We start from the raw sequence: 26,313 nt of genomic DNA, 5'->3' as shown, positions 1-26,313 counted from the left end.
ATCTTTAAAGCTCAGCTACTGCAGACCCCAAGGGTATCATAATGCCAGTTGCTGGTACGTAAACATTTTGTGTGTGTGGTGTTTTCAATATAGGAGCTACTACACTGAGAACAGCAGCATGTATCAGTCTGATTATGTAGATACGCTGCTCAGCCTTGCTTCAGGTCTGTGCAGACGTGAATGGTCAAACATGACTTAAAAAGCAACAGCAGAACTGACTCAGCTGCAAGGTTAGCTGCAGTTAAGAACTATTTTCAGCTTGCAGAAACAGACCTTCAGTCTTTGGTATTGTGGATTAAACTACATTGGCTTTGGTAGATACAGAAAAGGTTAGTACAGAGCAGAAGGAACAGGGAGAAAAATCAGGATTATCCAAATTCTGGATTAGCAAATATTAGCTTTGCATTTAGCTGTTTAAAAACCTGCTAAAAAAATTAAAAAGAGGAAAAAAAAAAAAGAAATCTAACCTCCTTTGCAAAAATAATGAATTTTGAAAATTACCAGTAAGGTACATTTATTCTGCCCACTGACAAAATGTAAACACAGAATATGTAATATTTTACATTCTTCAGCATTTTTCTTTCAGGAATCATAATACATTGCAGACTTCAAGATAATTTTCATAACCCTGAGTACCTGGGGACAATTCATTCCATAATTACACAAATAGAACTTCTGTAACCTTTCTCTAAAGCAGGAGATGCTCTTTTGTATAAAATAAAATAATTTAATTTTTTAAATTGTCTCATATGACACAGCTAGTTCTAAAGTGAAAATGTTACAGTTTTGACTAAGTTTTATGGTTTTGAAGCAGTTTTGAAAACCTATTTATATTCTGTGCCACTAGTCTGGCAGATCCTTGTTTTCCTGTGTTTCTGGAAAAGGGCATTTTTGTTTGTTACAACCCAGTACTGATCAAGATTCTGTGCCTCTAGAGAAGAGAAAACCCATTAAAACACTTCTATTTTTACCGTGGCTTTTGTTAGTCCTGATTTGTCAGAAGCTGGTTTACAACTTTAGTATAACTATTTTTAAACGATACTGCCCTGAAAAGCTTTTTAAGGAAAGTGCTTTGTAAGTGGAAAAACTATATTGTTCAACAGACTTTTCAGCAAGTAAAGCATTTTTTAATCAATCATGTGTAGAATAATAGGGGGCATTTCACTTATACAATAAGACGACTTGTTCACCAAAAAATCTGGAGGCCAAGAGGCCAAAAGCTACAGTTCACAGTGTCACAGCAATTGCACTGCCTTGTTCCAGGGCAACCTCTTGCTCAGCCTTGGCCCTCTCAGCCTGTCCTCTTGGGCAAGAGTAATGCCAACCATGTCAGAACAGGAGCAGGCTCTGGCTTCTGGAGCCTGAAATGGTCACTGAACCTCAGAAAACTTTCCTCGAGTGATTTTTCAAGAAGCCACAGTCCATGTAAGCTCTGTGGATTCGTTCCATTAACTACGTTGTAAGAGCATGTTACCAAGTTCTGAAAGGAATGATGTCTGTATAGTAGTACAAGAGAAACATTAGGCATGCCCGTAATAATAAATGCTTTGTTTAGTTCATAAAGCAAAACATCAATCCAAAAGCTGTCAGAAACTGCACTATAATGTAGAATCAACGCTACTGCGTGCAATGATGCTGATAGTCTCCTAGGAGCATTCACAGCAGTGCACAAATGAATGAAGCCTGAGGATTATACTGATTTAGTGCAGTCTAAATGCATGGCAATGCAGAGGTGCCCAACTCTGTTGAAGAAACTGGGCCTTGGAGAATTCCTGTTGTATTTATAGCACTCCATAACCGTGTGATGCTGGATTATGCTAAGGATGTTATCGCTTGCTGTCACATCTGCTCAACATTCCTTGCTGTACCCGTGCCTACGCTGTACCCGAACTACAAATTAGCCCTACGTAACACAAAAATATGTCAGTGAAGGCTCTATCCATTCCTCATCAGTGGAGAAATCCTATGTCTCCCTACAAGAATCCCTGGGCTGTGCTTGGACGAAAGTTTACTAGTGGAACTGGAGAAACATTTCCAGCCTTCAGGATATAGTCAGACACTTTCGTGCCAAGAGGGTCTATGTCCCATGTCTCAGCTAAGAGATAATTTCGGCTGAAATGCTCAGGGAGTAAAATATCTCTTGGTAACAGTGGTTGAATCAGTTATAGAGCTTTTTTTTTTTTAATTTTATTTTCCTTATTTTTATTATTTCCTTCTCCCTGAAAAAGCCCATGTTTATCCTCCATGTGATAGAGAATTGTTTGGTTTTCGAATATTTTTTTTTTCTGAAAATGTTTTTCTGGCTGTTTTGCTTTCTTGTTTGTTTTTTTTTTACTTTTGCATTTATGTGCTTGTGCAATACTTCAGTATTACTATTTTGGGGGGAGCTAATATCTACTCCCTCTCCCCTTTTTCCTTGCTTTTCACTGGAGAGATATTTTGGCGGCTTGAATTAAGACAGTCTTTAAATTAAACTAACTCCAGTGTCTTGAAACTCTCCTGAAATTAGACTAATTTTACTATATTCAAACTGTTTCCTCAGTTCAAGGCCTAACAAGGGTGACTGCTCCCATGGCATCTGGAGTTGCTGATCCTGTGTGGAAGGGCTGCTGTCTTTTCAGGGCATCCTACAGATACTAGTGGGGGGCTGCACGGCTGTGCTTACAGGAGCAGACCTTTGGTGACAAATGTCTAAAACCAGAAATATTTTTTTAAATTAAAAAGTGATTTTTCCACTAGCACAGTTATTCCTTAATCTATGCACGGAGTTTTGAGCCAGAACAAAATGGAAAAAAATCCTTAACGTGGAACTACCGAATTTTGCCAGAAAACAAACAAACAAACAAACAAACCTGAAACAAATAGCAGGGCTTGCCTGTTTAGGTCTAAGTTAGGCTTCTGGTGCAGGCTGGGAAGCACTGCAAAGCTACTTGGGTTGAAGACAAAGGAGAAGTAGCAGGAGAAGCACACGATGGCCCAGACCTTTAGGGTCTTGATGCACAACTGCCATGGATTACTGTGCTTAATCTGTGCTCTGGTAACTGAGTGTTGCTGCAGTCTTGTCATGAAGACAAGCTAGAACACGTTACCCTACACCAAAGGAAAACATAGAGAGAATCCAAGGCAGCAAGGCTCATCTGTCCCTTTCTTCTTTCTTTGTGCCCTCCCCAAACACAGGCTGATGCTGTCTGATGTGGTTTGCACACTCCTGACCAAGTGGTGGGGAACTGTTGTGCTGCTGCCCCACCACACACCCCGGACCCCCAGCTCTGTGCAGAACGGGGGGAGGTGTAAGCTAACACATTTTGATTTGCATTCCCTGTAGGTTGACAGTGCAGTCTTAATTTCAGTGATTCAGACTGCAGTTTCATAATAGGCTTAAGCCAATCCATGGTTATGTTATTGCTGACAGGCTCAGTCCCCACTCATGTTTTTATCCTTGTCTCATGTTCTCACACCCTCCCCTACATCAGATCTAGCACTTGTGCGGCCAAGCAGTGAGACAGATCAGTTCTCTGATCCATCTGAAGACTAAGCCAGTCAACACTGACCAAGTAACACGAGTTTCCACCCAGATCAACAAGCTGCTGTATTACCACATGATAGCTAGTCCATTGCCAAAGAGAAAGAGGTTAAAAACACTCCTTTCAGCAGCAGCATGATCTTGGATCAGCTTAAGCCAACTGTGAAACCTCACCCTCGGTCAACACCAGGCAATTCATTAACTCAGCTGTGTATCCAAGTCCTAATACTCTGGCTCCTTGTTCACACAGGGAAAGTTGCCTGTTTCGCTTTTCCTCCTTTACCCTGTGGGCTCAGAGCAGAGGAATGAGGCAATGATCATGCTTCCTTTCTGTATCTTTTCCAGACCCTGTTCTGGGAAGCCATGGGAAAGAGCAGTCCCTGACTTTCTTGCATTTATGTTGCATCGCACTTGCACAGCCCATGCATGGAGAAAACTTCTTGCTCACTCACTCAAGCTGAACAAGGGCAGCATGTCATCTGGTCCTTCTCATGTCTTGAGAACTCAGAGGTAACTAAACTACACCCACTTTAGACTATCAGTTGGGAAACATCAAAACCAAAGTACACCACACAATGCTCCACATCAGCCATCAGGAATTTTTGCCCACTTCCTGACAGATTTCCTGATGGTTCATTAATCAGCCTGACCGTTAACCCCCTGCATTCCTGAGAGATTAATCTCAATACAAGGCCTCCTGCCTGCATTTTCTTTCCTTTCTGAAACATCCTTCTACATTAAGTTATTCACTCTTTCTAAAAAGATCAGAGAGAAGCATTACAGATGCATAAATTCCCCAGAAAAGCTTTTTGGTTTGTGGTGAATGCTGGAAATAAAACATACAACATTGACAACTTTGCAATTTTTAATTTGTATGTAATCTAAAAGGCACAGCTGAAAGTGTCTAGAGATCTGGCAATATCACACAGTCCTGCTTCACATGTCCAAGCCCCTATACAGCATCTGTTTTGAGGGCAGGTAATAGTTTTCTCATTTCACATGATGGGAAATGAACCCAACTCAAGATCAAGAATGTTAGGAACACCCACTTTGAGACACTCGTAGGCTGAGCTCTGAGATCCTGATCTTGCATGGACTTTAATGGGATTAACATTAGCTACCCATCCTTCAAAAATGAGGCACAGCTTGGGAACACCAAATCAGAGGTATTCAAAATTAGTAAGCGGATCTCTACAAGTTGCCATAGCTCTGCTAGATTCTCATAGACTCACAGAATCATAGAATAGTTTGGATTGGAAAAGACCTTAAAAACCTTCTTGTTCCAGCCCCCCTGCATGGCCAGGGACACCTTCCACTAGACCAGGTTGCTCCAAGCCCCATCCAACCTGCCCTTGAACACTTCCAGAGATGAGGCAGCCACAGCTTCTCTGGGCATCCTGGGCCAGTGTCTCACCACCCTCACAGGAAATAATTTCTTCCTAATATCTTATTTAAATCTCCCTTCTTTCAGCTTGAAACTGTTCGCCCTTGTCCTATCAATCCATGACCTTGTAAAAAGTTCCTCCCCAGCTTTCCTGTAGCCCCTTCAGGTACTGGGAGGTACTCTAAGGTCTCCCTGGAGTCTTCTCTTCTCCAGGCTGAACAACTCCAATTCTTTCAGCCTATCTCCAGAGCAGAGGTGCTCCAGCCCTCATATCATCGTTGTGGGCCTCCTCTGGACTCACCCCAACAGCTCTGTGTCCTTCTTGGGGGTTGAAGACCCCCGAACTGGACCCAGCACTGCAAGGGAATCTCACTAGAGTGGAGCAATACTGCAAGGTGTCTGTGAGTTAATGGCTTTCTCTTAGCACACGCTGATGAAACCTGGGAGTGAGCACAGGAGAGCTTTGTTTTGCCAGATAGTAATATTCCAGTATGCCAGTCAGCATCAGGGAAGAAAATTATTCTGTGTTATAGACTAACCCCAGAAAGCCAACAAAGTATTCACCCACAGGGAGAACTCTGTTTTCTGAGTCATTGGAACAACCCAGTGTGATGATGCTCATTTAAACTCCTTTCAACTCCAGACAGTGTTAATGAGAGGTGACAAATTTATTTCTCACACAATGGAGTAAGAGCACTGAACCAGGAACTCCACACACTGTTCTGGAAACAACGGATCCATGTTGCTGAACCTGTGAGATTGCCATCAACCAAACAATTCACCACTACTCTGATTCCTATGCTACCAGAGTAATAGATATTTCGGCAAGGATTATTTACATTTAGGATACACTTCTGTGTATCAGTTGAAGCTTCTGGTAGCTTTGGCTTTGGTACCTGCTTCTTCCCTGGTTTCAAACCTGAGCTAGGATCTCTGACCTCCTTTCATTTGATCTGAAAGTTCATACCTCACAGGGAAACTCAAAGCCAGCAGAGGAAACCCTTTTTTTGTTTTGTTTTGGTTTGTTTTTTTGTTGGTGTTTTGTTGGTTTTTTTTCCTAGAGTGCATGTAGAAGCCTTACAACATACAAAACACAGTCCTGGAAAATTCTCATTACACTTGAGCTCAATACAAAACTCTCCAGAGGCACTCTTGCTGTGAAAAGCATATATACCAAGATGTGTCAACAACAGGGAAGCACATAGACATCACTGCTAACAGAAACATGATGGACTTTCAGTTGAGTGAGCTACACGAGCTATATCTACCTTTCCCAAAATTTGAACTTGCACAGAATCAGCCGTGGTTGGAGCTCAGCAGTAAATATAGCAGTTTCTCAGAAGGTTGATTTGTACTTCTCACACTGGTTTATCAAGCCAGCTACTCTCCTACTCGAATCAAAAGCTTCACTTACCTCACTTCCTTTAGATGTACTTCTCTTCCTTTATTATTCATGTCACACTCAGCCCAACTTGTAATTTCTTCCTAACAAAGCTCATGCTGATGTGTTAATTCACAAAGTTCATTCAATGAACAAATGAAACTAGAGCCCAATCCCTGCCCAGAATACATGTTATTCTGACAGTACACTGCAATACTGGCAGTGGGTTCCCCCTGACCAAGAGAGAACTAGATAAATTGTCACCGACTGTGTCACCTGGTATCACATTAGGGGCTGACATGATTTCAGGACTCCATAATCTAACTGCCAAGTCAGAAGGGGAAATCTCCTTGCTGGGCAACTTCACTAGCCACATGTGTTTTTTTTAATCTTCTCAGACTGAAAATGCCAAAAGACTCTTAGTGATCCCATCTAATCTGACGAGATGCACTCAGAATGACACAACTGCCATCTCGCCTGGAATTGATCAAAAAACCATTCTTTTTTTGCACGAAAGCTCCATATGCTCGAGTGCCTCTTTCAAAACCACAGTATCTAGCCTTTGTTGGCTGGCCACTGCTCCCGCCTACCTCTGAACTACATATCCTGGAGGGAAAAAAACCCACCAAACTTCAGGAGGTGTTTTGTTTTTTTTTTTTTCTGTCTGAGCTCACTCTAGCATTGTCCTCTTGCCAGCTCCCTGCATTCTTTTTCCTACTGCGTTTGTCTGATCTTTTAGATGAGCACTCAAGTTGTAGCTCCCAACTCTGAGTTCAGCAAGATGTGACCTACAAGCCAGAACGGCTACTCTGCTCTAGAATATTGGTCTCTACTACCCACCCATTCTGTTGTCTTTCTCCTTGGGGCAGGTGTGCCAAAAACAGGACTCCTGCACGTCACTTACGGTCTTCAGCAGCATGTGAGCACCAAGGCACTGCTGCCAACAGAAAGGCATTCTCTGCAGGATTCCCTGTAAAATGGATCTTTCCAATGAACATACGACAGTATGTGTAATTATTTCAGTAACAAAATCACAAACACCAGTTAAGAGGAACACCATTCCAGAGACTCTCCTTACCTTTTCCCTGTGTTTCTGTGTCTATCTGTGCTTTGAAATGAGTAAAACCAATACCCCTTATAGCCACTGGGGCAGCTGACAAACATTGCTGCCAGAATTTTGGAATCTGCTTTTCTACAGCTGAGTTGTTCCAGAATAGCTGGTTTTGTATCTGTATGCCTATCTCTACACACACAGACAAAAAACAAAACCCTGAGAAAAGTGACAAAACCATTACACTCAATTCCAAACTGACCATTAAAGACATTCCTATAAGTTACTGTCAGCAATTGCCTAAACCTACTGTTTTAGCTTCATTCCATTTGTCTAGTTGAAGCTGTAAAATATATTCTGTCTATGGGACAGGCTTCTGAAGATTAACTCCTTTATTCTTGATAAGAAATAAAACTTCTGGCATTTTCTGTGGTTAGAATTTGCAAAAGCAAGAAGCCTGATTTCCCTACTATTCTCATTTCTCTGTTCTTTTTCTTTTGAAAACCTAATTATGCAATATCACCGATCCAAAGTAAATCTTTCTGGTTTCTGTAGTGAACAAAATTACTTGGCAATGAAAACTGTGTTGGGGGAAACCAGGTCTTAGTTCAAGACCAACATTACTGCAATTGGCATTTCTGGGTACCTAAACAGGCAAGGGACTGGGGATCCAGGTTTGCCTTCTCTCTGACCATAGCCAGAACTGATGGGAACCAACTGAGAACAGAAGGTTGAACATTCCACAATAGCCAGGATGATACCTGAGTCTGGAAAGACCAGCTTTGAAGAAGAAAAGGAGGATATGACATTTGTAAACTAACTAAAGATGCAAGTGGTAAAAAACGATGAGGAATTTGGCCAAGAATATGATGCACCATTACACAGCAGATCATATTTTCAACTTCCTACGGCTCAGGCCAGAAAAAGATACTTGGGAAGGTGATGCTCTGGATGTGCCAGAAGTGCCAGCTTCCAGCAGCTATTTTTAACTGCAGGAATTTAATTAGAAAGGATGGCTGCACGCAGTTGGTCTTCCTTTCTCTCCATTCTTTGTGCAACTCAGATATCCCAGAGTGCTGTGCACCATTATAATTGACACTGTCTTCTGTACATGCATTCACTGGCAACCCAATATCTGCTCCAAATACAGGTGAGCTACAAATCAGGATTGGTGGTGACCAATCCTTTTGGTGGTGACCCTGTTCTGGCTTAATCATAAAGGCAGGGGAGGTGAGCAAATCAAGAAAGGGATGCGGCACATTCTGCTGCAATGATTTCAACTTGTATTAAAAGTTAGCCCAAGAAAAGCAATAAAAGGGTCATTTCCTACTCTGCTCTCAACTTGTATAAATTATTCCATTGTTTCATTTACTAAAGCATCCCAGAAGTGAGATGGCACAAAGATAGCGTCAAGATATTTTTGAATTCAGCTTCCCTAGATCTCATCAGGATGTAATCTTAGGTGCAGATTTTGGATGCTGTAACCTTCACATGTTCTGGCCCCCAAACAAAACCTCTGAGTTGGTGCATAAATGCTGCCAGAGTCCCTACTTTATTCTGCCCAGACCAACCAAGTGGGTTAACTTCCAAACTGGAATATTTCTCAGCATGACAATAATGAAGCCACAGCACCTGTCCTCATAGCACATTTCCATGACCCCCTTACAGTCTCTTAAAGAAGTATCCAATGCAAAGCAACTCTGCACTGCTATGTACTTTGTCATGTATGGGGGCAACTACAATGATGTCCAGTTCTAAAAATGAGACAGCTGATATCCTGACAACATTTTCCCTCCAGTCTTAATTCTCTTTGAAGAGAAGTACAGAGAAGTAGTTATGGTTTTCTCAAGGGAAGCAGGTTCACTTGCCACTGACATGCCACTCCCTGTGTGCATTTGTTCCCCACCTACACAACAGCAGTAAGAACAGGAGTTCACCTTGTGTTGCGAGTACAGATGTAGTAAATAATTTAAGATACTTGTCAACTTTACGTATACATGTATACAGAACAAAGCTATTGGACACAGTGAGACAAAATGTCATGACCTGATACTGATGGTGTGTAGCAAAATTACACAATTCAGAAACAAACAGAAAGAGAGAAGTTCAGTTTTAGCATGAAGTTTTTGTTGCCTGGCACTCTGCCATCTTAGAAGAGGAACAGAAAACTAAATATTGGTTTTAATCTTCTTTTTATTCTACATCTTCATTAAGTACCTCCTTGTAATTTAATGTAATTTGTGGCAAATGCTAATACTGCTTTGGGCCCACTTCTCCCTGTCAGCTGTATCTCTGTTAAATTATGCATTTCCATCTGGAAAGAAACCGTACAGGACTGTAGGCTCTCCTCCACTTAGAATCAGGAATGGAGAGGGATTTAATTAGATGCTCCATGGTTGAGAAAAGGACTAGAGCAAAGCCCGGGTGGTCTGTGGAATCTTCCACTGGAAAACAAGGCTGCAAATTGTTCTGTACAAAAGCCTGCTTCTGTTTGCTCATTTTGTTTAGATTGTTTGTTCTTACAGATTAAAATAGACAGTTACTAGGCAGATAAACAGTGTTTCCGTCCATGACAAGGTTGTCTAGAAGTTAAGAGAATAGCAAGGGACAACATATGCCTGTGCTTAATTTTTGACTACATGACCTCAACTCCCTATGTAACTTGGAGCAGGACATTTTTTCAGCTACTGCTTCAGAGCACTGACTCGTTAACATTTTTGTTCCATTTTTCCTATCTATAAAATGGGGATGGTACAGCTTCCTGCCCTCTAAGGGGAAAGAGGGTGCATCCAGTTTTCTCCACCTTTTCCCAGCTGGCTGCCAACGTAGCAGGATACAACTCTTGCAATTCCTCTCCTCCCTGGCTACCTGTACACCCTTAGGCCACTGACCAGGCCTTCACAAACTGAAGTATCTTTAGAAGGCCTGAATTAGAAACAGAAACTTGTGATGAGCCAAGCAATTCCCATCTACACTTCACTGTGAGTCAACTCAAATAAAGTGATTTCTGTCATGTGCCCTTTCACAGTTCAGCTGAACTTTAGAGCATAATAGATGCAGCTTTAAATAGATTTAAAGTGAAGACTGCTGATTGGAGTGTCTGGCATATTAACTTATTCCTCATGGTTTTTCTTTTCCAAAATTCAATGGATTCCGTATTTGTAAAAGTGGGAATGCAGAAGGCCAAGTCAGAAAGTGGGCTATGACTGGAACTAAACTTATTTATTAACATATTTTGGTTGAATGTTAAAGAAAGGAAGCTATTATGCTGTTAGTTTGCAGGATGTTAACGGGAGCTCTGGGCATAATTGCCCTGTGTTGGTGTGTGAATAAACCCCACTGATAGATAAGCTGTTTGCTCAATAGTAATTTTTTCTCCTTTGACAAAGAGATGAGGAAAAAAATAAAGAGAAGATGAGAATAAAAGAAAAAGAAACGGAAAAAGAAAAATAAATGGAAAAAAGGAAAAGAAAAAAGGAAAAGGAAAAAGAAAAAGAAAAAGGAAAAAGGAAAAGGAAAAGAAAAAAAGAAAAAGGAAAAGGAAAAGAAGAAAAGAAAAAGAAAAAGAAAAAGAAAAAGAAAAAGAAAAAGAAAAAGAAAAAGAAAAAGAAAAAGAAAAAGAAAAAGAAAAAGAAAAAGAAAAAGAAAAAGAAAAAGAAAAAGAAAAAGAAAAAGAAAAAGAAAAAGAAAAAGGAAAAAACAAGACCTTGGCCTTTGTGACCACTTTACACTTTCTTGCTACATCCTTGGGTAGGAAAAGGTTAAACACTCAGCAACATTTTTCTCTTCTTAGCAAGTTAGAGAACTGTACATCAGACACATTGTCTGCCAAATGCTTCATTTACTACCAGCTGCATTTTTACTTTCTTGAGAGATAGCTGAAATAAAATCACTGTTCTTTGTGCAAATGACATGCTAAATAATGTACGGCTACAAGATTATTAAATAGCAAAGGCATTTGATGATATTAGAGTCAACCACAAGTCCCACTTCTGCTGATGCACAGAATTTTGAGTAATTAGTCATTGCACAGAGTGTTGTATTTATATCCCCTTGAGCCTCAGACGTTAGGCCACAAAGTCAGGAGACAAAGAATTGCTGTTATTAGGAGGACTGTTTTGGATTTATTTATATTCTAAGGCTTTATTTCAGTGTCCACTTCACTCCTCTGGCTCAGGCTTCCTCCAAACCAGAAGATATAGCTAAGACAGAGAATTTTAGTGTAAACCATATTTTTACAGACGACTCTGAACTTCAAGCAGAAGAACTTCAATGAATTTGCAAAGCCCCCAAAGATGCACAACTGGCCTGAGGTTATATGGCAAGCCTGGGAAAAAGGCCTCCCAGGTTCTGTTCTGATCTCTAACAGACCTCTCATGGTTTATAGGCAATACATTAATAGCAGCTCCAAATTATGAATAGATAAATTGGGATACAAAGAAGACAAGTAACTCTCCCAGTGATTTACAGCAAGGCTTTTGCAGAGCCCTGGAGCTCTTACTCAGTCCTTTGTTCAAATCACTAAACCACACTGCTTCTTTAGACCACAACTACTGCACAGGCCTGAATACTGTCACATACCTAACATTATATGGCTATACACTTACATGAGGCTTTATTAAAATAAAGATTGTGTAACATCTTCAGAGTTCAATGCAGAACTGTTCAGTGAGCAATCTACGATTTAAAGATAGGCTTCTTATTTCTGTCCTGTAGTGAAAGAGCCAGATTTAATACATTGTAATATGAAATAGGAGGGAAACTTAATGGGATTTGAACACAAAACATCTGATGACAAATTCATATTGTAGCAATTAGCCTGCAATTTGCAGAACTGACATGAAAAAATAATGGTAACATTTATATTTATGACAATGAGTATGTATCATATCTCTCTTGAGAGTCTTGTACAGAGAAGGACTATTTAGAATAAAACATACATGTATCAAATTTCAGATATAACTGTGTAGGTTAAATTTTGGATTTTATCATGTCTCATAAATAAGTTTCCTGTTTATAAGCATGGCACCTCAACCTGTGACCTCCTTAGCTTCCTCCAGCAGGTGTGTACTCTTTGTACCCAAAAAGCCCAGCCAGACAGGAAAAATACTGGTAGTATAAGAAATTATATAGGAAAGTTAATTTTTTGGCTTAGAAATACTGTGAAGTTAAACATTCTGGGCTCTCCATGAGATTCTAAAGGGAGACCATGGATTTGTTGTGATTACTAGGGGCATCCCTGCAAAAAATTACTTCAGATTTTTATCTGAGTATTGTGTGCCCAAGTGTCACCATTTGCCTTTACAGAGCATAGATTCATGCCTAAGCCAGAGACACAAATGCCTGATCTCCTGATTGTGAGAGTGCTAATGCAGGAGTTTTTTGTACAAAACATTGGCATGTGTAAACAGAGAGGTCAGGTTGAAGCTGATGAAGAGATCTTAAGCAGAGCAACTGTACTATGCATATAAAAGACCAGATGGGATGGAAATTAGAAAGTCGCCCTAACTGATGCAAGCATATGTGGATGTTACTCATCATCTTGCTCCAAACTGGGGTCCAGACCAAACTGGAATGTACAAAACTAACTCCAGAGTACCTTCCTTCCCCAAGGTGACCTCCATGCTGCAACCTGGAAATGGTGTGGGTGGCAGTGGGGCAGCTCTGGCTTGCTTAGTTGGAGAGCACCCCATTTTTCACTAATGCCCCTGCATAGGAGAGATTCTACCTGTACCAAGCCTTCATTTCAAGGCATGGATCCCAGACAGGACACCCTAGATTCAGCTGCAAGGAGCAACCACAATAAAAGGCAGAGCCCCAACCTCCAGGGTGCAGCCCGAGCCAGCAGACATACAGCCTGTCGTAGCCACTGAGCACTGGGCTGCCCCACCTGCAAAGGAGGCCTGGCATGGACAGTCCTCTAAGGCCCAGACCCCGAGGAACCTGGAGCTCCAGGCAGCCTCTGGCTGCCTCTGCCAAGCCCACCTGCACACAGCAAGCCCTCAGCGGGCCTCTGGCAGCACCTCAGGGGCTCAGCCTGGTCTCCAGCTGCCACTTGTAGCACTCGGCTCTGTAAGATCCTATAGTGTTTTTTTGCAAAATGGAAGGGAACTAATCTCAGTGCTGGCCAAATTCCAGCTTTGAGTAATTACATTCTTCTGACAAATTTTCCTTGGCAGTTTCAATGGAATATAATTAGTAAATGTAAATAGATGTAAATAGTGCAGTAAATTACACTTTGCGTGATTGTCAGAACTGGAGGAGAGCGAGGGTGAAGGGGCAAAAAAAGCAGAGCTTTGTTCTCCAGTGTGGACAGCGTCGTGGCCCTCCCTGTCACCAGACTGCGTGTGCCTCTGCCAGGACAGCATGTTCAGGGCTCCTGCAGCAGCGGATGCCACGATCCAAGATCATTGTGTGGTTCATCACACAGATCATCCGCTTCACCTCAAGTACAATTTTGACCTGACGGTGTTCGGTCACGTCCCACAGCTGTGCTTGCAAGCAGCTGCCGTGTTCCACCTCAGCTGTGCTTCTGCTTCAGCAGTGGGCAAACTGCTTGAGACACACACACAACTGCAAAAGGCCTGTATTTCATACGATTGTTTTCTATTAAATTCTTCTCAAATTTATGAATGGTTTGTGAAACCTTCTGCTACCAACTGAAGAAGTGTCATATAAACGGGATTATATAATTATCCCTCACAGCTATTTTAATGCAGCTTCATGTACTAGTTTCAACTGAAGTGGAAATAGCTTCTTCCAAAAATAAAGTCAATGCACATATTTAACTTCATGAAGTCAAGTAGATGTAAAGGCAACTATTTAAAGTAATGAAAATAGATGATAACGTATACCTTTCTTATATTATCTACATATTAGTACTTTTTAATGTGTCAAATGTCTTTTATGTACGTCACCTCCTTCAAATACAAATTGATACGGCTAGTGGGCTTAATCAGATATTTCTTTCTTGCATACGGAAAATGTGAGGATGATTTTTTAACACCTCACTTATTTTTATTCAAAATGTGCATATAGAAAATAGCAAAAGCTAGTAAATGAAGAGAAAGTTTATTTTCTTAACAAAAGCTTGTTGCACTATTTAGCCATAACAGAAGAAACAGATGTTTCAGCTTTACAATACCATGTCTTGCAAAGCTTCCTTCTAAACGACTATTCGTGCTCTACATGCTTTGGACTGTGTATGGAGAGCTCTGCTAAGAGTCATGGAAAGCATTGCATACATTAGTAAAGCCCACATTAAGATAATTAGTGCTAAAAAAAATAATCAACAAGCCTTGTGTTTTTTCCCTTTATAGTATTGATTTAGTGTGGGTGAAAAATGCCAGATTTTCAATCTTGAAGATTCATGTTCTACCACAGAGCGGGAGATGGAGCCAGCTTTTCCCAGTGTTCTGCCAATAAACTCTTAGATTAACCATCTCGAGGGCTAGGAGGAAAAGCCAGGCTCTGCAGTCTATCGGCCTTTAGTCTTTCTGATGATCCTATGCACATGGACATTGGGAAGCACACTACCTGGGAGAAGGAACTCAATTTCTTAATCTTTGTGCTTGTCCCTACCCAAGAATATTCTTCTAAAAAATGCTCAGAATTGCTGTGGACAACAGATGTGAGCAGGAGGCATCACCTGAAGCTGTGCTGCTGCCGAGAGGACTCTGGGCAGTGCTAGCAACTATGGGAAAAATTCTACAGTGGAAGAGGCCTTTGAAGCTCCTGTGTATCTTCTGAATGGCATACTTTTTTAATGCAGACTGCTTTCATATGGACCCTGCAACCTTTTGCAAATCCTAGGATCGGTTACACACATCATTTAACTCTTTAACTTTCAGCTAAAGTTACTGTCTGGCAGTAACTTCACCTTCTGCAGATCCAAACAATGTCAATATGGATACAGGCACATAACCAGATGTGATTGGACTATGGCAGCTTAAAAAATTAGTGCCTGGTTCCTCAAGATGCTGAAGTCAGGGTAGTTTAAGGGTGTGAGTTCTGTTTAGTATTTGATGGCATACTAAGAGCATGCACATAAGCAGCTCTGAACACTCTGTGGATAGGTCGCTACTTGCTAAACCACCTTACAGCTTGAGCTTATTCCCGTGGGGAGAGACCCACTGCAGACATGCCTCTGGAGAGAATAACATGTCCTCCTAGAAGGTTTAGTATCTATTTTAGCAATAGAGCTGTCCAGATTAGTTGAGGGTGGCATTATTTTGCTTAATGTTTGTGAAGGGTTGCTTTAAAACCACTTGCTTTCTTTCAGGCAAAGTGATAATCAGTCTAAGCACTGTAAGACTTCTATAATGAAAGGCCAACACATCTTTTTTCATTCAAGTCTGCAAGAGTAAACTGAGCACAGCTGTTTTACTAAAAACAACACACTGGTATTTAAGTAGATTAACAAAATTAACTGTGAAAATCCTTTAGTATGTGAAAGCCAATAACCTGTTGGCCACAAGGAGGCAGGGCAAGGATTCAGTAAACTCAAAAGAACTTGCTCTTATTGAAAAAAAAAAAAAAAAACAACAAACACAAAAACCCAAACCAAAAAACCAGCACATTAAATTAGTTCAGTCATGAAACTCTGAACTGCTAGGCAAGATAAAAAGCACTTTTCAGCCACAGTGTGTGGTTTCAGTATTGCTGTTTTATTCCAAGAGCAGCAAATACTTTAATATACCAAACAATAGCTGATCTGGCAGCAATTTTCTGCTTCTTTTGAAGAAGCAGATCACACATGTTTCTTCTTCACTTCTGTGTTGTGTAGAGAAGAACTCTAACACTAAACTTTGATTGCAGTAGTGGATTCACAACTTCACAAGGTGTAGCTCCCAAGCTAATAAATCCTGCTTCTAGGAACTTTGGGAGCTCTGCCTTTTACTCCCTTGGCACTTCTAATGTTGTGCTAAAATTAGATAGAGACAGCAGTCCCCTACAAAGAACCTCATGCCAACCCCAGCCAGAACTTTAGGACATTTTAAAATCAGCACTAACTCAGGATCAAACTTCTAAATGATAAAGCGGCAACAGAAGAAAATAAAGCCCAAGTATCTCTGTTTCAGAGTTATATTGAAAAGGATTAAATGTAACAGTGAAACAAAGGCTTCCACAGTATCAGCACATCACAGTCCAAATCTGTGAGTGATCTTCTGATTCAGATGAAGTGACTACTCCTAGCTCTGCCACTGCATGCTACTGAGGTAGGTAATTGCAGTCCCTTATGCCCCTGTTTCCTCATCTTTTAAGCAGCTGCTTTCCTTCTTTGTGAAGCAGTATGAGGTCCATGGACAAAAAACATGCTACAAGAACTAGTTATTATTAATGCAATTCAGACATGGAATGCAACAGATGGCAAAATCTCCAGGATTTTAATGAACTATTGTAACAGAACATATGTAATATGACGTTATTATAACAGGCATTTAAATGTATAGTTACTACATACAACGTGACCTGCTCTGCTCTCAGTAACTCCACTGGAATTATTTTGGATTTATGTCAGATAATACTAGGAACACAAAATAGCCCCATATGTGCAATGTGGCAAGGCTTTCATAGCAATGCTATCTTAACTATTGCCTGTCCTGGTTTTACTTTTTTGCTGGGGGTATTGTATTTAGTGGTTTGTTGGAGTATGCTTTCTGCATTTAATTCTGAGCAGCAAGAGAAAAATACACCCTCATGACAAAGGCTAAAACGCCTCTGACCAAGTATCCCTCACTTATAATCATAAAATAGTCATGAAGCAGCAAGAAGTTTTGGGGTTTCTTCCCACTATATTCTGTAAAAATTATGTCTTTGACCATCTTATGCTAGAGTTGGTAAGCAATTCATGATTGTATCAGAAGAGCCAAATATTCACTTTCAGACTGTGAGGGCTGTAGTATCTCCTTTCTCCCACAGCACTTGAGTTCTGGACAAGACGAATTATGTGACTGGGCAAATGTGAAAAGACAAGACTGCAGCTCAAGCCACTGGCATCACACATTATAGTCAGAGACAGGTACTGACTTCAGTAAAGGAGGAACATGAGGATCTTATCAGTATGTATAATAATTCTAGCACATCTACAATACAGACTATAAAACTCAAGTGAAGTGACATTTAATATACGAGAGGCTGGAAGCAAGATATCAGTTTCACATCGTAAATTAGCCTTTGTGCTAGTGCCCAAAAATTTGGCTGATTACTCATTGCTTTCCCTTAGTGCTTAAGCAGTCTTTTCCAAAGCAAGACAGTTAAACCACAAAAACGTACCGTAGTGTCCACGGCCCTGACCTTCCCAGCAGGAACGTGCTTTGGAATGGGTTCTTCTACTGATATCATCATGCAGCCTTCTGCTCCAAGAGTAAGTAGTACGAGCTTACACCCTCTTTCTAACAGCACGCGTCCCACCTTTCCAGCATCTTCAGGGCTGCCAACTGGGATGCCCGTTAAAATTTCTGCCTGGAAAATAACCCACGCAAATGAAAATCATCATCTGACAGCATTCATTTTTGGACAACAGTTGCATTTGAAAACAGTATTTAGCATCTTTTAAAAATGTGCATTATAGGATGATCATGGAACCCTTCCTACGCTGATATTCAGCTAGGACTTGTTCCTTGTTTGAAATCAGTGTGCACTTCAAGGCACAGCAGACTAATGGAGAGCAGCCCAGACAGAGATGCAGGAGGCATGGGTTCTATTCCAGCTTCTACAACTTGCCTGGCATGCAACCCTTAGTAAAATCACATTTCTCCCACGTGCCTCCGTGTCTTCATCTGTGAAATGGACACAATGACACATCCTTGGCAAAAGTATTTTGTGGTCTAATGTGAGAAATACTGCATGGCAACTCGGTCACTATTGGTGGAGGATATTTATCACTAAGTGAGAAACTTCTAAAATGCTATTTTAAATTCCTAGTGTACAGCTCAAGGGAAGTCACAAGGGAAGATCTCTTTAAAAAAAAAGAAAAAGCTCAGCTTTGACCACTCTGTTTAGTTTAATACATATTTTTAGATAAGAATACCTAAAAGTTAACTGAAGCCCTCTTTGGGCAAAGGCCCATTACAAGGGTATTATATATTTGTGTTATGGCCATGTCCATAGGCCTCTGTCAAGACTCAGACTCTCCTGTGTTGGCTCTATACAAACACAGAAAAACTCTTCCTTCTAACAGATGGTGACCTTAAGTCAACTTCTCCCAGTTGGCTCTTTAAATTAATCTCTTCTAGTTTCCCCAACTAAGAGCAAAATTTCCCAAAAATCTGCAATGAGGACTCAGAATCAAGCATCCTTTTTGCCAATTCATACATTTTCTTGACGACATGGCATTGTCAAATGTCATGTACTTTTTCTTTTGGCAGGGAAGAGAACAAGAATGAAACAGGAAGAAAGGGAAGAGAACATACAGTGTGTTTTATCTGAAACAGTCTAGCAGGCAGTACTCCTGCATAATACAGTATGCCTTCAATTGTAAGTAAACAGACATATTATATTTGCCATCTTTACTAAATCTTGTCCTTCTTGCTTGAGAAGAGGGAAGTTCTACTTTATCTTGCGCTGCAAGGTTGCTGCTGGATCCTGAAAAATGCAGTCTGAAGTATTTTCAGATAACCACTTAATAACTGGGCATAGCTCCCATTCTTCTAAGGCTTATTTTCCAAGGAAAACTTGCTTTAGAGTTTATTCACCAGCTACACTTCCTGACCTCTGCTGCATGGGCAGCTCAGCTTCTTGGGAAACAGCTGTTGAAACATTTCAAATTACCTTCCTCTGCATTACCGAAATCTGGATTCAGTGCACATACTTCTTGATAGAATGGTCTGTGAACTATAGTGATTAAACAACTGCTCCACGAAGCACAGGCCATGCCTGTAGTACAGAAAGGGAGGGCAGACAGCTGGGGACAGGAACTACTACAGTCATCCCAAAGTAAACCGCCCCAGCTGTGAGTCAGCGCCCACTGCTCACCACTGTCATTTCCTGTATTTCAGCCTGACCCAGGGGAGAGAAGCCACCCTTAGGCTCTGAAGGGCCAGAACATGCCAACACACTCCCTGGAGTTTATAGTGTCATTAGCAGAGTACTCACTGGTTTTAATTTTCAAACTTACAGAACCAATTTCTGCAGTCCCTACTTAGAAAAATGCACAAATGATTTCAGGAGTTGCTGATCACTACGAGGCAGAATGTGGTGTGACAGGACTTGGTGGATAAACCTGTGCACTGCAGGGGCAAGGTGTGGTAAACATACACACAATTTAAAACTACTCTTTTTAACCACACTGATCCCAGACAAGAATATAGAAAGCTTTAAATCACAAGAAAGCATCTAAACGTATCTGATTTTCTCGTTGGTGTGTCACCATGCTGCTCAAACTTCTCTTGCAGCACAAAATCTTTAAGCAAATGAAATTAAATTTCAGTTTTTTAAAAGGTTGTATTTTCTTGAAAGGTTTACAAGGAGGCAATACAACAATAATGGCTTTGGAGTAAGTAAGGATTAATAATTAATAGTATTAAAAATATGTATATTCTATTCTAATATGCAAGCATCTAAAACGTTTGTATCTCCTGATGGACTGTAAGATCTCTGGAGCAGGAACTATGCATTCCTGAGTTCAGAACACCTGGCAAATTATGTTACAGGAGTAAAAACTGGTTAACACAAATCCTTGAATGAAACGGGCTAACTGAATTTCCAGTGTATTTCATAATAGCAGTAACTCCAAACATTCTACCTATGCTGCAAAGTCTTCAGGACAAAAATGGATTTGGTTTTGGTAGAGAAACAGTAAATTGGGTTAATTTACCTGGTATTTACACTTCTGTAAGCTTATAAGCAAGGAAAACGAGGTATTTAAATTTAATATTCTTCCTAATGAAACACACATGCTGTATTTGCCATCTTTGTGATTGCTGTGTCACAAGTCAACAAGATTTTTTGCTTGGGTAGTGGAAGAATTGTGAAATATGTGAAAGGTTTTGCAGAAACCTTTCTTTTCATCTTTATGCTTTAAACAAAATTATTTTGGACAGACAGAGACTGTATAAAATTAGATCAACTGTTTGAAACCTCTATCATCTAACTCATCTACAGCAGGATGGTAAAACTAAAAAACACTGGAACAAGCGGGAAGAACCATAAAAGCAGCAGAAGCCAGACAGATTCTGTGCCAACAATCAGAGATTGCGGTAAATGTCAACTGATGTTAAATACTGTGGTGAGTTTTTAAGTTCCTCCCTTCAGTAGAATCTTATTTAAAAAACAAACTGTGGCACAATTGAAGGAAATAACTAATGGTTATGTAAAGAAAAAAATTAAATAACAATACTAAAAGCCTAACGTGGACATTTGCCATAATACTGTACAAATTAAGAATTCTGTTTTTCTGCAGCTAAGTCTCATAAAACTCCTCAGTTAAGTGAACCTATTAGAGCAAGAGGACATTCCACAAAACTGCTGTCAGAATAAGCCTATGATGGATATTATATAATCAATCTATGTAGAATTTTCATAATTTTGTTTGCAAAAGTTGAAGAGAAATTTAACAGAAGCTTTTAATTGAATGGATATGAAGGTTCTAGGCCATAATCCTCACTAATCTTAGTTAAATGCTCTTTGTCTCTTTAGACTGTGGAATCTAGTCACAGTAAATTGACACAAACCAGCACTGCTACAGAAAAAAAAAAAAAGCTCCATTTTTTTCCCTTCCCCTCCTGTCCACACGGCCCATTCTCTTGTGTCAGCACAGTCATTGATCTGGCCAGGAAACAAATCGGATTGCAAGGCAGATCAGTGTTAAAATGAACACCACCCCCAATCCCACAACACCCCCAAAAGCCAACACAAAACCATTAACTTCTTTCAACAGCAGTACTGGTTTATCCTGGCTAAAAGTGGGAATGAAATTATGTTATGAAGCTTTGCCAAATGTTCCTAGCTGTGGTGTATTTAGGGCAGCCTACGGCTTACACAGCCACTGTCAGGGAGATGTTCTGGATCCTCTACTTGGCATTTGCGAGATCAAATCTGCAGCCTGGTGTCTAGTTTTGGGATCTCTGGCACAAGTCAGACACTGGCATACTACAGCATATTACAATAGAAGGTCATCAAGACAGCCAGGGGATCAGAGACTAGGACATACAAGGAGAGCATGGGAGAAGCAGGTTTGCTCAACCTTGAGAACACAAGGCTTAGTGGAGATATAATTGCTGTCTACAGCAATGTATTAGGTGGGTATAGATAAGACGGAGCCAGACTCTTCTTGAAGGTGCACAGGGATAGGGGTTGGAGACAACAGACACAAGCTGGAACATGGGAAATTCCAGTATTAGGACAAGCTTTTTCACCACAAGGGTGATGAAGCAGTGGAACAGGTGCCCAGAGGCTATGCAGTCTCCATCCTTGTAGCTTCAAAACTTGACTGGACAAAGCTGTGAGCAATCTGACCTAAACTGGCCATGCTTTGCCAGGGTGTTGGACTGTAGACCTCCAGAAGGCTGTTCCAAACTTCTATATATCAGCAAATAAAAACTGGTGAAATAACAATAAGTGTTCATTCTTTGGGGAGCAGTTAATAATTTGGTCTGCAATTTTTGTGCACCTAGCACAGTAACAGTTTCTCAATTGTTGCCAGGTACTGCTGGAACAGACATCATAATAATAGGGAAATGATGCCAGTTTTAAGGCTATCTCATCTAAACCTACAGATGGTAATTTAAAATATTTTTCATTTTAAATATTTAAAAACAATAAGCGAGTTGGCTACAAACTTGGCTTGTACCTTAGGAGATTTCTTTGAGAATGACAGACCAAAACTCAATCTCATTAATTTTCTAACACATGTGAACAGTCTCAAAGAACTAGTGAGACAGATCTGGTGTATAAGCAAGATCAGGCCACAAGCCAAAATAGTTCCAGTTGTTTTAAATTATATTTTTTAACACACATACAGGCAAAGATACTTATTGTGCTAAAATAATTAAAACCTGATTGAAATGAATTGGCTTAAAGCTGTTCCCCCCTCCCAAAAGTAACATCTTTCATTTTAGACTAAATATGGTAAATTTTATAGTTTATAGCAACTGATAAAATGGAGTTAAAAACAAAGTTGGAATTCCTAGCAACAGCTATGTAATGGAGCAGTAGCAGCTTTTCAAAACTTAGAAAAGGCCAATTCAAGAGATATTCTGAGATATTTTAATTGTAAAGGACCTAGTTTTGTTTTGACTACTAGAGACATAAAATATTTTTTCTTAAGAAAGACTATCCCTAGTATTAATCTCTCTATATTAATAAGCAGTATTTTAAAGGTCCTAATCTAAAACCAGATACAGCTATACAAATTTGATATTGTCTGAATCCTGTAAAAGTCAATATCGTGTCTTGATTTTGGACATAGTAACAAGAGTTTCCATTGTTACTTCCAAAAATTATCTAGCCAACACTTAAAAGGAAATAGTCTCTTCAACATGATAGTATCTATTTTTCTGTATTATTTTTATACATCTTGCAGCTTTATTTAACAAAATTAGCCGTTAACTTATATTTAGCTGTACTGTTATCTACAATTGAAGCCCCGAAGTATTCTGTTAACATTTAATTAAATCTTTGCTAGCCCTTTCTCATTTAGATCAGAAGTCTGATACCCATTTTACATTAGGGAGAAAGCAGTTCCCAGCTTTGCATTCAAAATAACTTGACAACCTGAATCATTTGCTGCAACCATTTAGGAGTGAGTCTTCCATCTCCTGAAGGGCTCCTCAGTATTCTTTGAATGAAGAAGCAGCTGTTCTTCAAAACATTTAGGACCAAAGTGAAATAGCTGATGTGCAGCATTTGGGTTCCTAAACTGCAGGGCTATGTAATTGCACACACACACTAAATAAGAAAAACAACACATGAACTGTACTGACATTGTGGTTGTGCCTAGAGCCATAGTGCAGCAAGGAATTGCACAAATACATGGGGGGGGGGGAAAAATGGTTCAGTATTCCAAAGAGCTTGCCTTATATAGGGTTGTCTCTTTTTCAACATTCATAGATGACTGAAAAGAACAACCAATGACAATGGATACATTTATTTTTCATTCGAAGAACTAAAGGAACAGAGAACTAGCACATTCCTCCACAAACCTCAGGGATTAGGCTGCGCTGCATCTGGGAATTAACAAAACTAGTCTCAACAAGTTTGATCTTTCTTGGAAAAGATAAAACTGAACTACAGGCTAAGCAAAGAAAGAACTGATAACCTTGCAAGATTTGTTCTGAGGTTTTTTTTTGTTCATGAACCACATAAAAAGAAAGTAATGTCAGACACACAAAAATTTATTATTGCAACAAGCAAGAGTGAAAAGAACAGCTTGTGAAGAGCCTTCTAGACAAACTAATGGTAGATCATTCACTGATAGTATAATGTTGTTTGCTTCTCTTCAGCACATAAATCCCTAAGCCCAAGCTGTGCTGTTCTACCAGATACTGCATATGATTTCAGTAAATTCTAAAGCATTTAATGAAGGATGGGAGTATAAAGTGTGATGTATTTTACACTCACATGTTTGGGACCTGACATCCCAGGTCAGTCTGAAACTAAATCTGACCTTCATGGCTGTAAACAACAGAAACTTCAGACTCAGTAATAATTCAGCTAATCACAAGGACTACCCCCTTTTTTTCATGTTTAACAATACAAACATTTCACGTAGTGTATGAGATGTCTTCAGCTAAATGGCTTTCTGTTATACAGCTAGCATGATCCTCTGTTACAAACATACCATTCACATAATATCCACAAGCCACAGGATTTTATCACTTAAAGGTATTTTTTGATGAATAAGAAAGATAAGGACATTTTTGGTAAAATTGTGTGATAAAAACTTGTACATTTAAATGGCTAAGAAAGCCAAACCAAGCAATAATAATAATAAAAAATCAGTGTAATTTTAATCTTTTCTTAGTGTATACTTCTGTGTTAAAAAATAATGCTTTAGAAGCAGTTTAACTGGATAGCTCTAAAGAGTTCATCTTTAAACTCCAGATTATTTGTTAACTATTTAAAAGACTTAGTAAAGATAAAGCAGAAATACACTAATTTTTTTATGGTAGTACCTAAAAATCCCCCCCTCCCTGTCACAGATCCCCAAAAGGGGTAAGGCTGGAAGATAAATAGGATTTTGGCTAGAAGGAAGTTATTTGAGACTTAGAAATACCAAGTAGGAAGGGCAACAGCACTGGAACAGAACATCTCAGGAAGGCAGATGTAAGCAGCACATTCAATACATTTGGCCATAGAGAATAATAATTTAAAAATTCCATAAAATAAGAATGGCCATAGTGGCTTAGAGCAAAGGTTCGTATTATCCAATTGCTCTTTTCTGACTGTGACTGCTAGTAGATTCTGAGGGAAATTTTAGAAAAAAGAAAGTATGAAAATGTTTTTCCCAGTGCCCATTCTGGCTCATCAAAGTCCTTAAGTACTTTCTGATTGAAGAAGATGAAGGAAAACCAGATATAGTTTATTGAATGGATGAAGTTTAAAAAATGAGAATTATCTTTAGGATTTGTAGAATTAATGTACTGCTTTCTAATACCATACAGAAATATGACTGGTAACCTTTATTTGAGTATATAAACATTTATCTTTTATCAAACTTTTCAAGTACATACATTACAGGGATCTGAAATTAAAGAAGTCATGAAAGAAAAAAGAAAACAGATGGCATATGGATATATAACAATTACTAAAAATCAACTTTCAAACTTGTGACACAAGAAAAACAAATGCTTCATTTTTCCTCTTTTCTCAGCAAAAAGGAACAATGACAATAGTTCATCCCTGAAAATCAATTCAGTAACAAATCAGACACAAAGAGAGGATGAAATAAAACAATTGATTATTACAGTCATGCTAATGCAACTGAATTAATTGTAAGTATGAAAAGGTTATTGTTAAAAGCAAAGGTATTTATGTGCCATTCTTGTGCTCAGAATACGCTGTAGAGTCCCACACTTGGATCCTTACTCCCATGATACGGCTGGCAGAAACCTCCTTAGGTCTACCATTTCCATAAATTCAGAAGAGATAAGCCTCCTCAATAGTACAGAGCATATTTTTGTGCTTGACTGTGCATACAGTGATCACAGTTATCTTCCAATGGTAATTACTTTTTAAAAGAAAATAGCAGAAAATAATGCAGACTGTACGCCCAGCTCTGCAGGAAAGGTAGATGAATAAGAAGGGATCTACTATAATTATACACCTGTATTTCTTGTTCTCCAAATAGAACTAATTTTCTTTTTCCATTTGGGGGTAATAATAATAAAACACCCTGGCTCTGGCAAGCTAAACTTTACAAAGAATGTCTCAAGACTGTCCTCTAGCAAAAAATGTATAACAAAGGGAAAACTTTAATATGCGTGTTGCAAACAGCAATGAGAGAAAAGTCAGGAATAGACAAGTAATGAAAAACAAAGTTTTGTTTCTAACATATGGGAAATAATTTTTCACAGGGAAAAAAAAAACAATCTAGTGACATTATGAAAAAAGCAAACAACAAATGACGTTTACTGAATTGGTGGGAGAGTATGGGTGTTTTCAGCCCAAAATGTGCACTCCTCCGTCAATCCAGGGCCACAGTCTTAGCATAAGTGCTTTCTGAAAGCATGAAGAAAACACTACATGGGTGTCCTGCAACTCCCCTGAACAAGAATAAATACTTTGTCACAGCATTCTCTTCATCACATATAATTGAGTTCTGATGGCTGTTGGGACAGTGCTTAAGCCACAAATGGCATCACTGCCAGTTACACTGGAAACTCGGCCTTCCAGAGGCCTGAGGAGCCATGGCATCTTCCACCTTACTCTTTTGCTAATTCCTGAATGCTCTGAAGTAACTGAACTTGGCAGACATATACAAAAATATCTCAGAATAAAATTTAGATGTCCATTTGGATTACTTAGACCAACTC

General features: G+C 39.6%; 1 protein-coding gene across 4 annotated transcripts in view; it reads right to left on the bottom strand.

The window, feature by feature from the left end:
* The window catches only part of RBKS (ribokinase), a 69,804-nt gene that overhangs the window by 3,618 nt on the left and 39,873 nt on the right, over positions 1 to 26,313 (bottom strand). For all 4 annotated transcript variants that reach the window (XM_051614081.1, XM_051614080.1, XM_051614078.1 and 1 more), the window contains one exon: positions 17,615 to 17,803. In XM_051614081.1, coding sequence (XP_051470041.1) covers positions 17,615 to 17,803 — 189 coding nt within the window. The remainder of the gene's footprint in view (positions 1 to 17,614; positions 17,804 to 26,313) is intronic.

Source organism: Apus apus, chromosome 3 (genome assembly GCF_020740795.1).
Source record: "Apus apus isolate bApuApu2 chromosome 3, bApuApu2.pri.cur, whole genome shotgun sequence".
NCBI classification, from domain to species: Eukaryota; Metazoa; Chordata; class Aves; order Apodiformes; family Apodidae; genus Apus; species Apus apus.
Note: the sequence above shows the minus strand (reverse complement) of the source record. Positions and strands in the feature narration are given on the sequence as shown.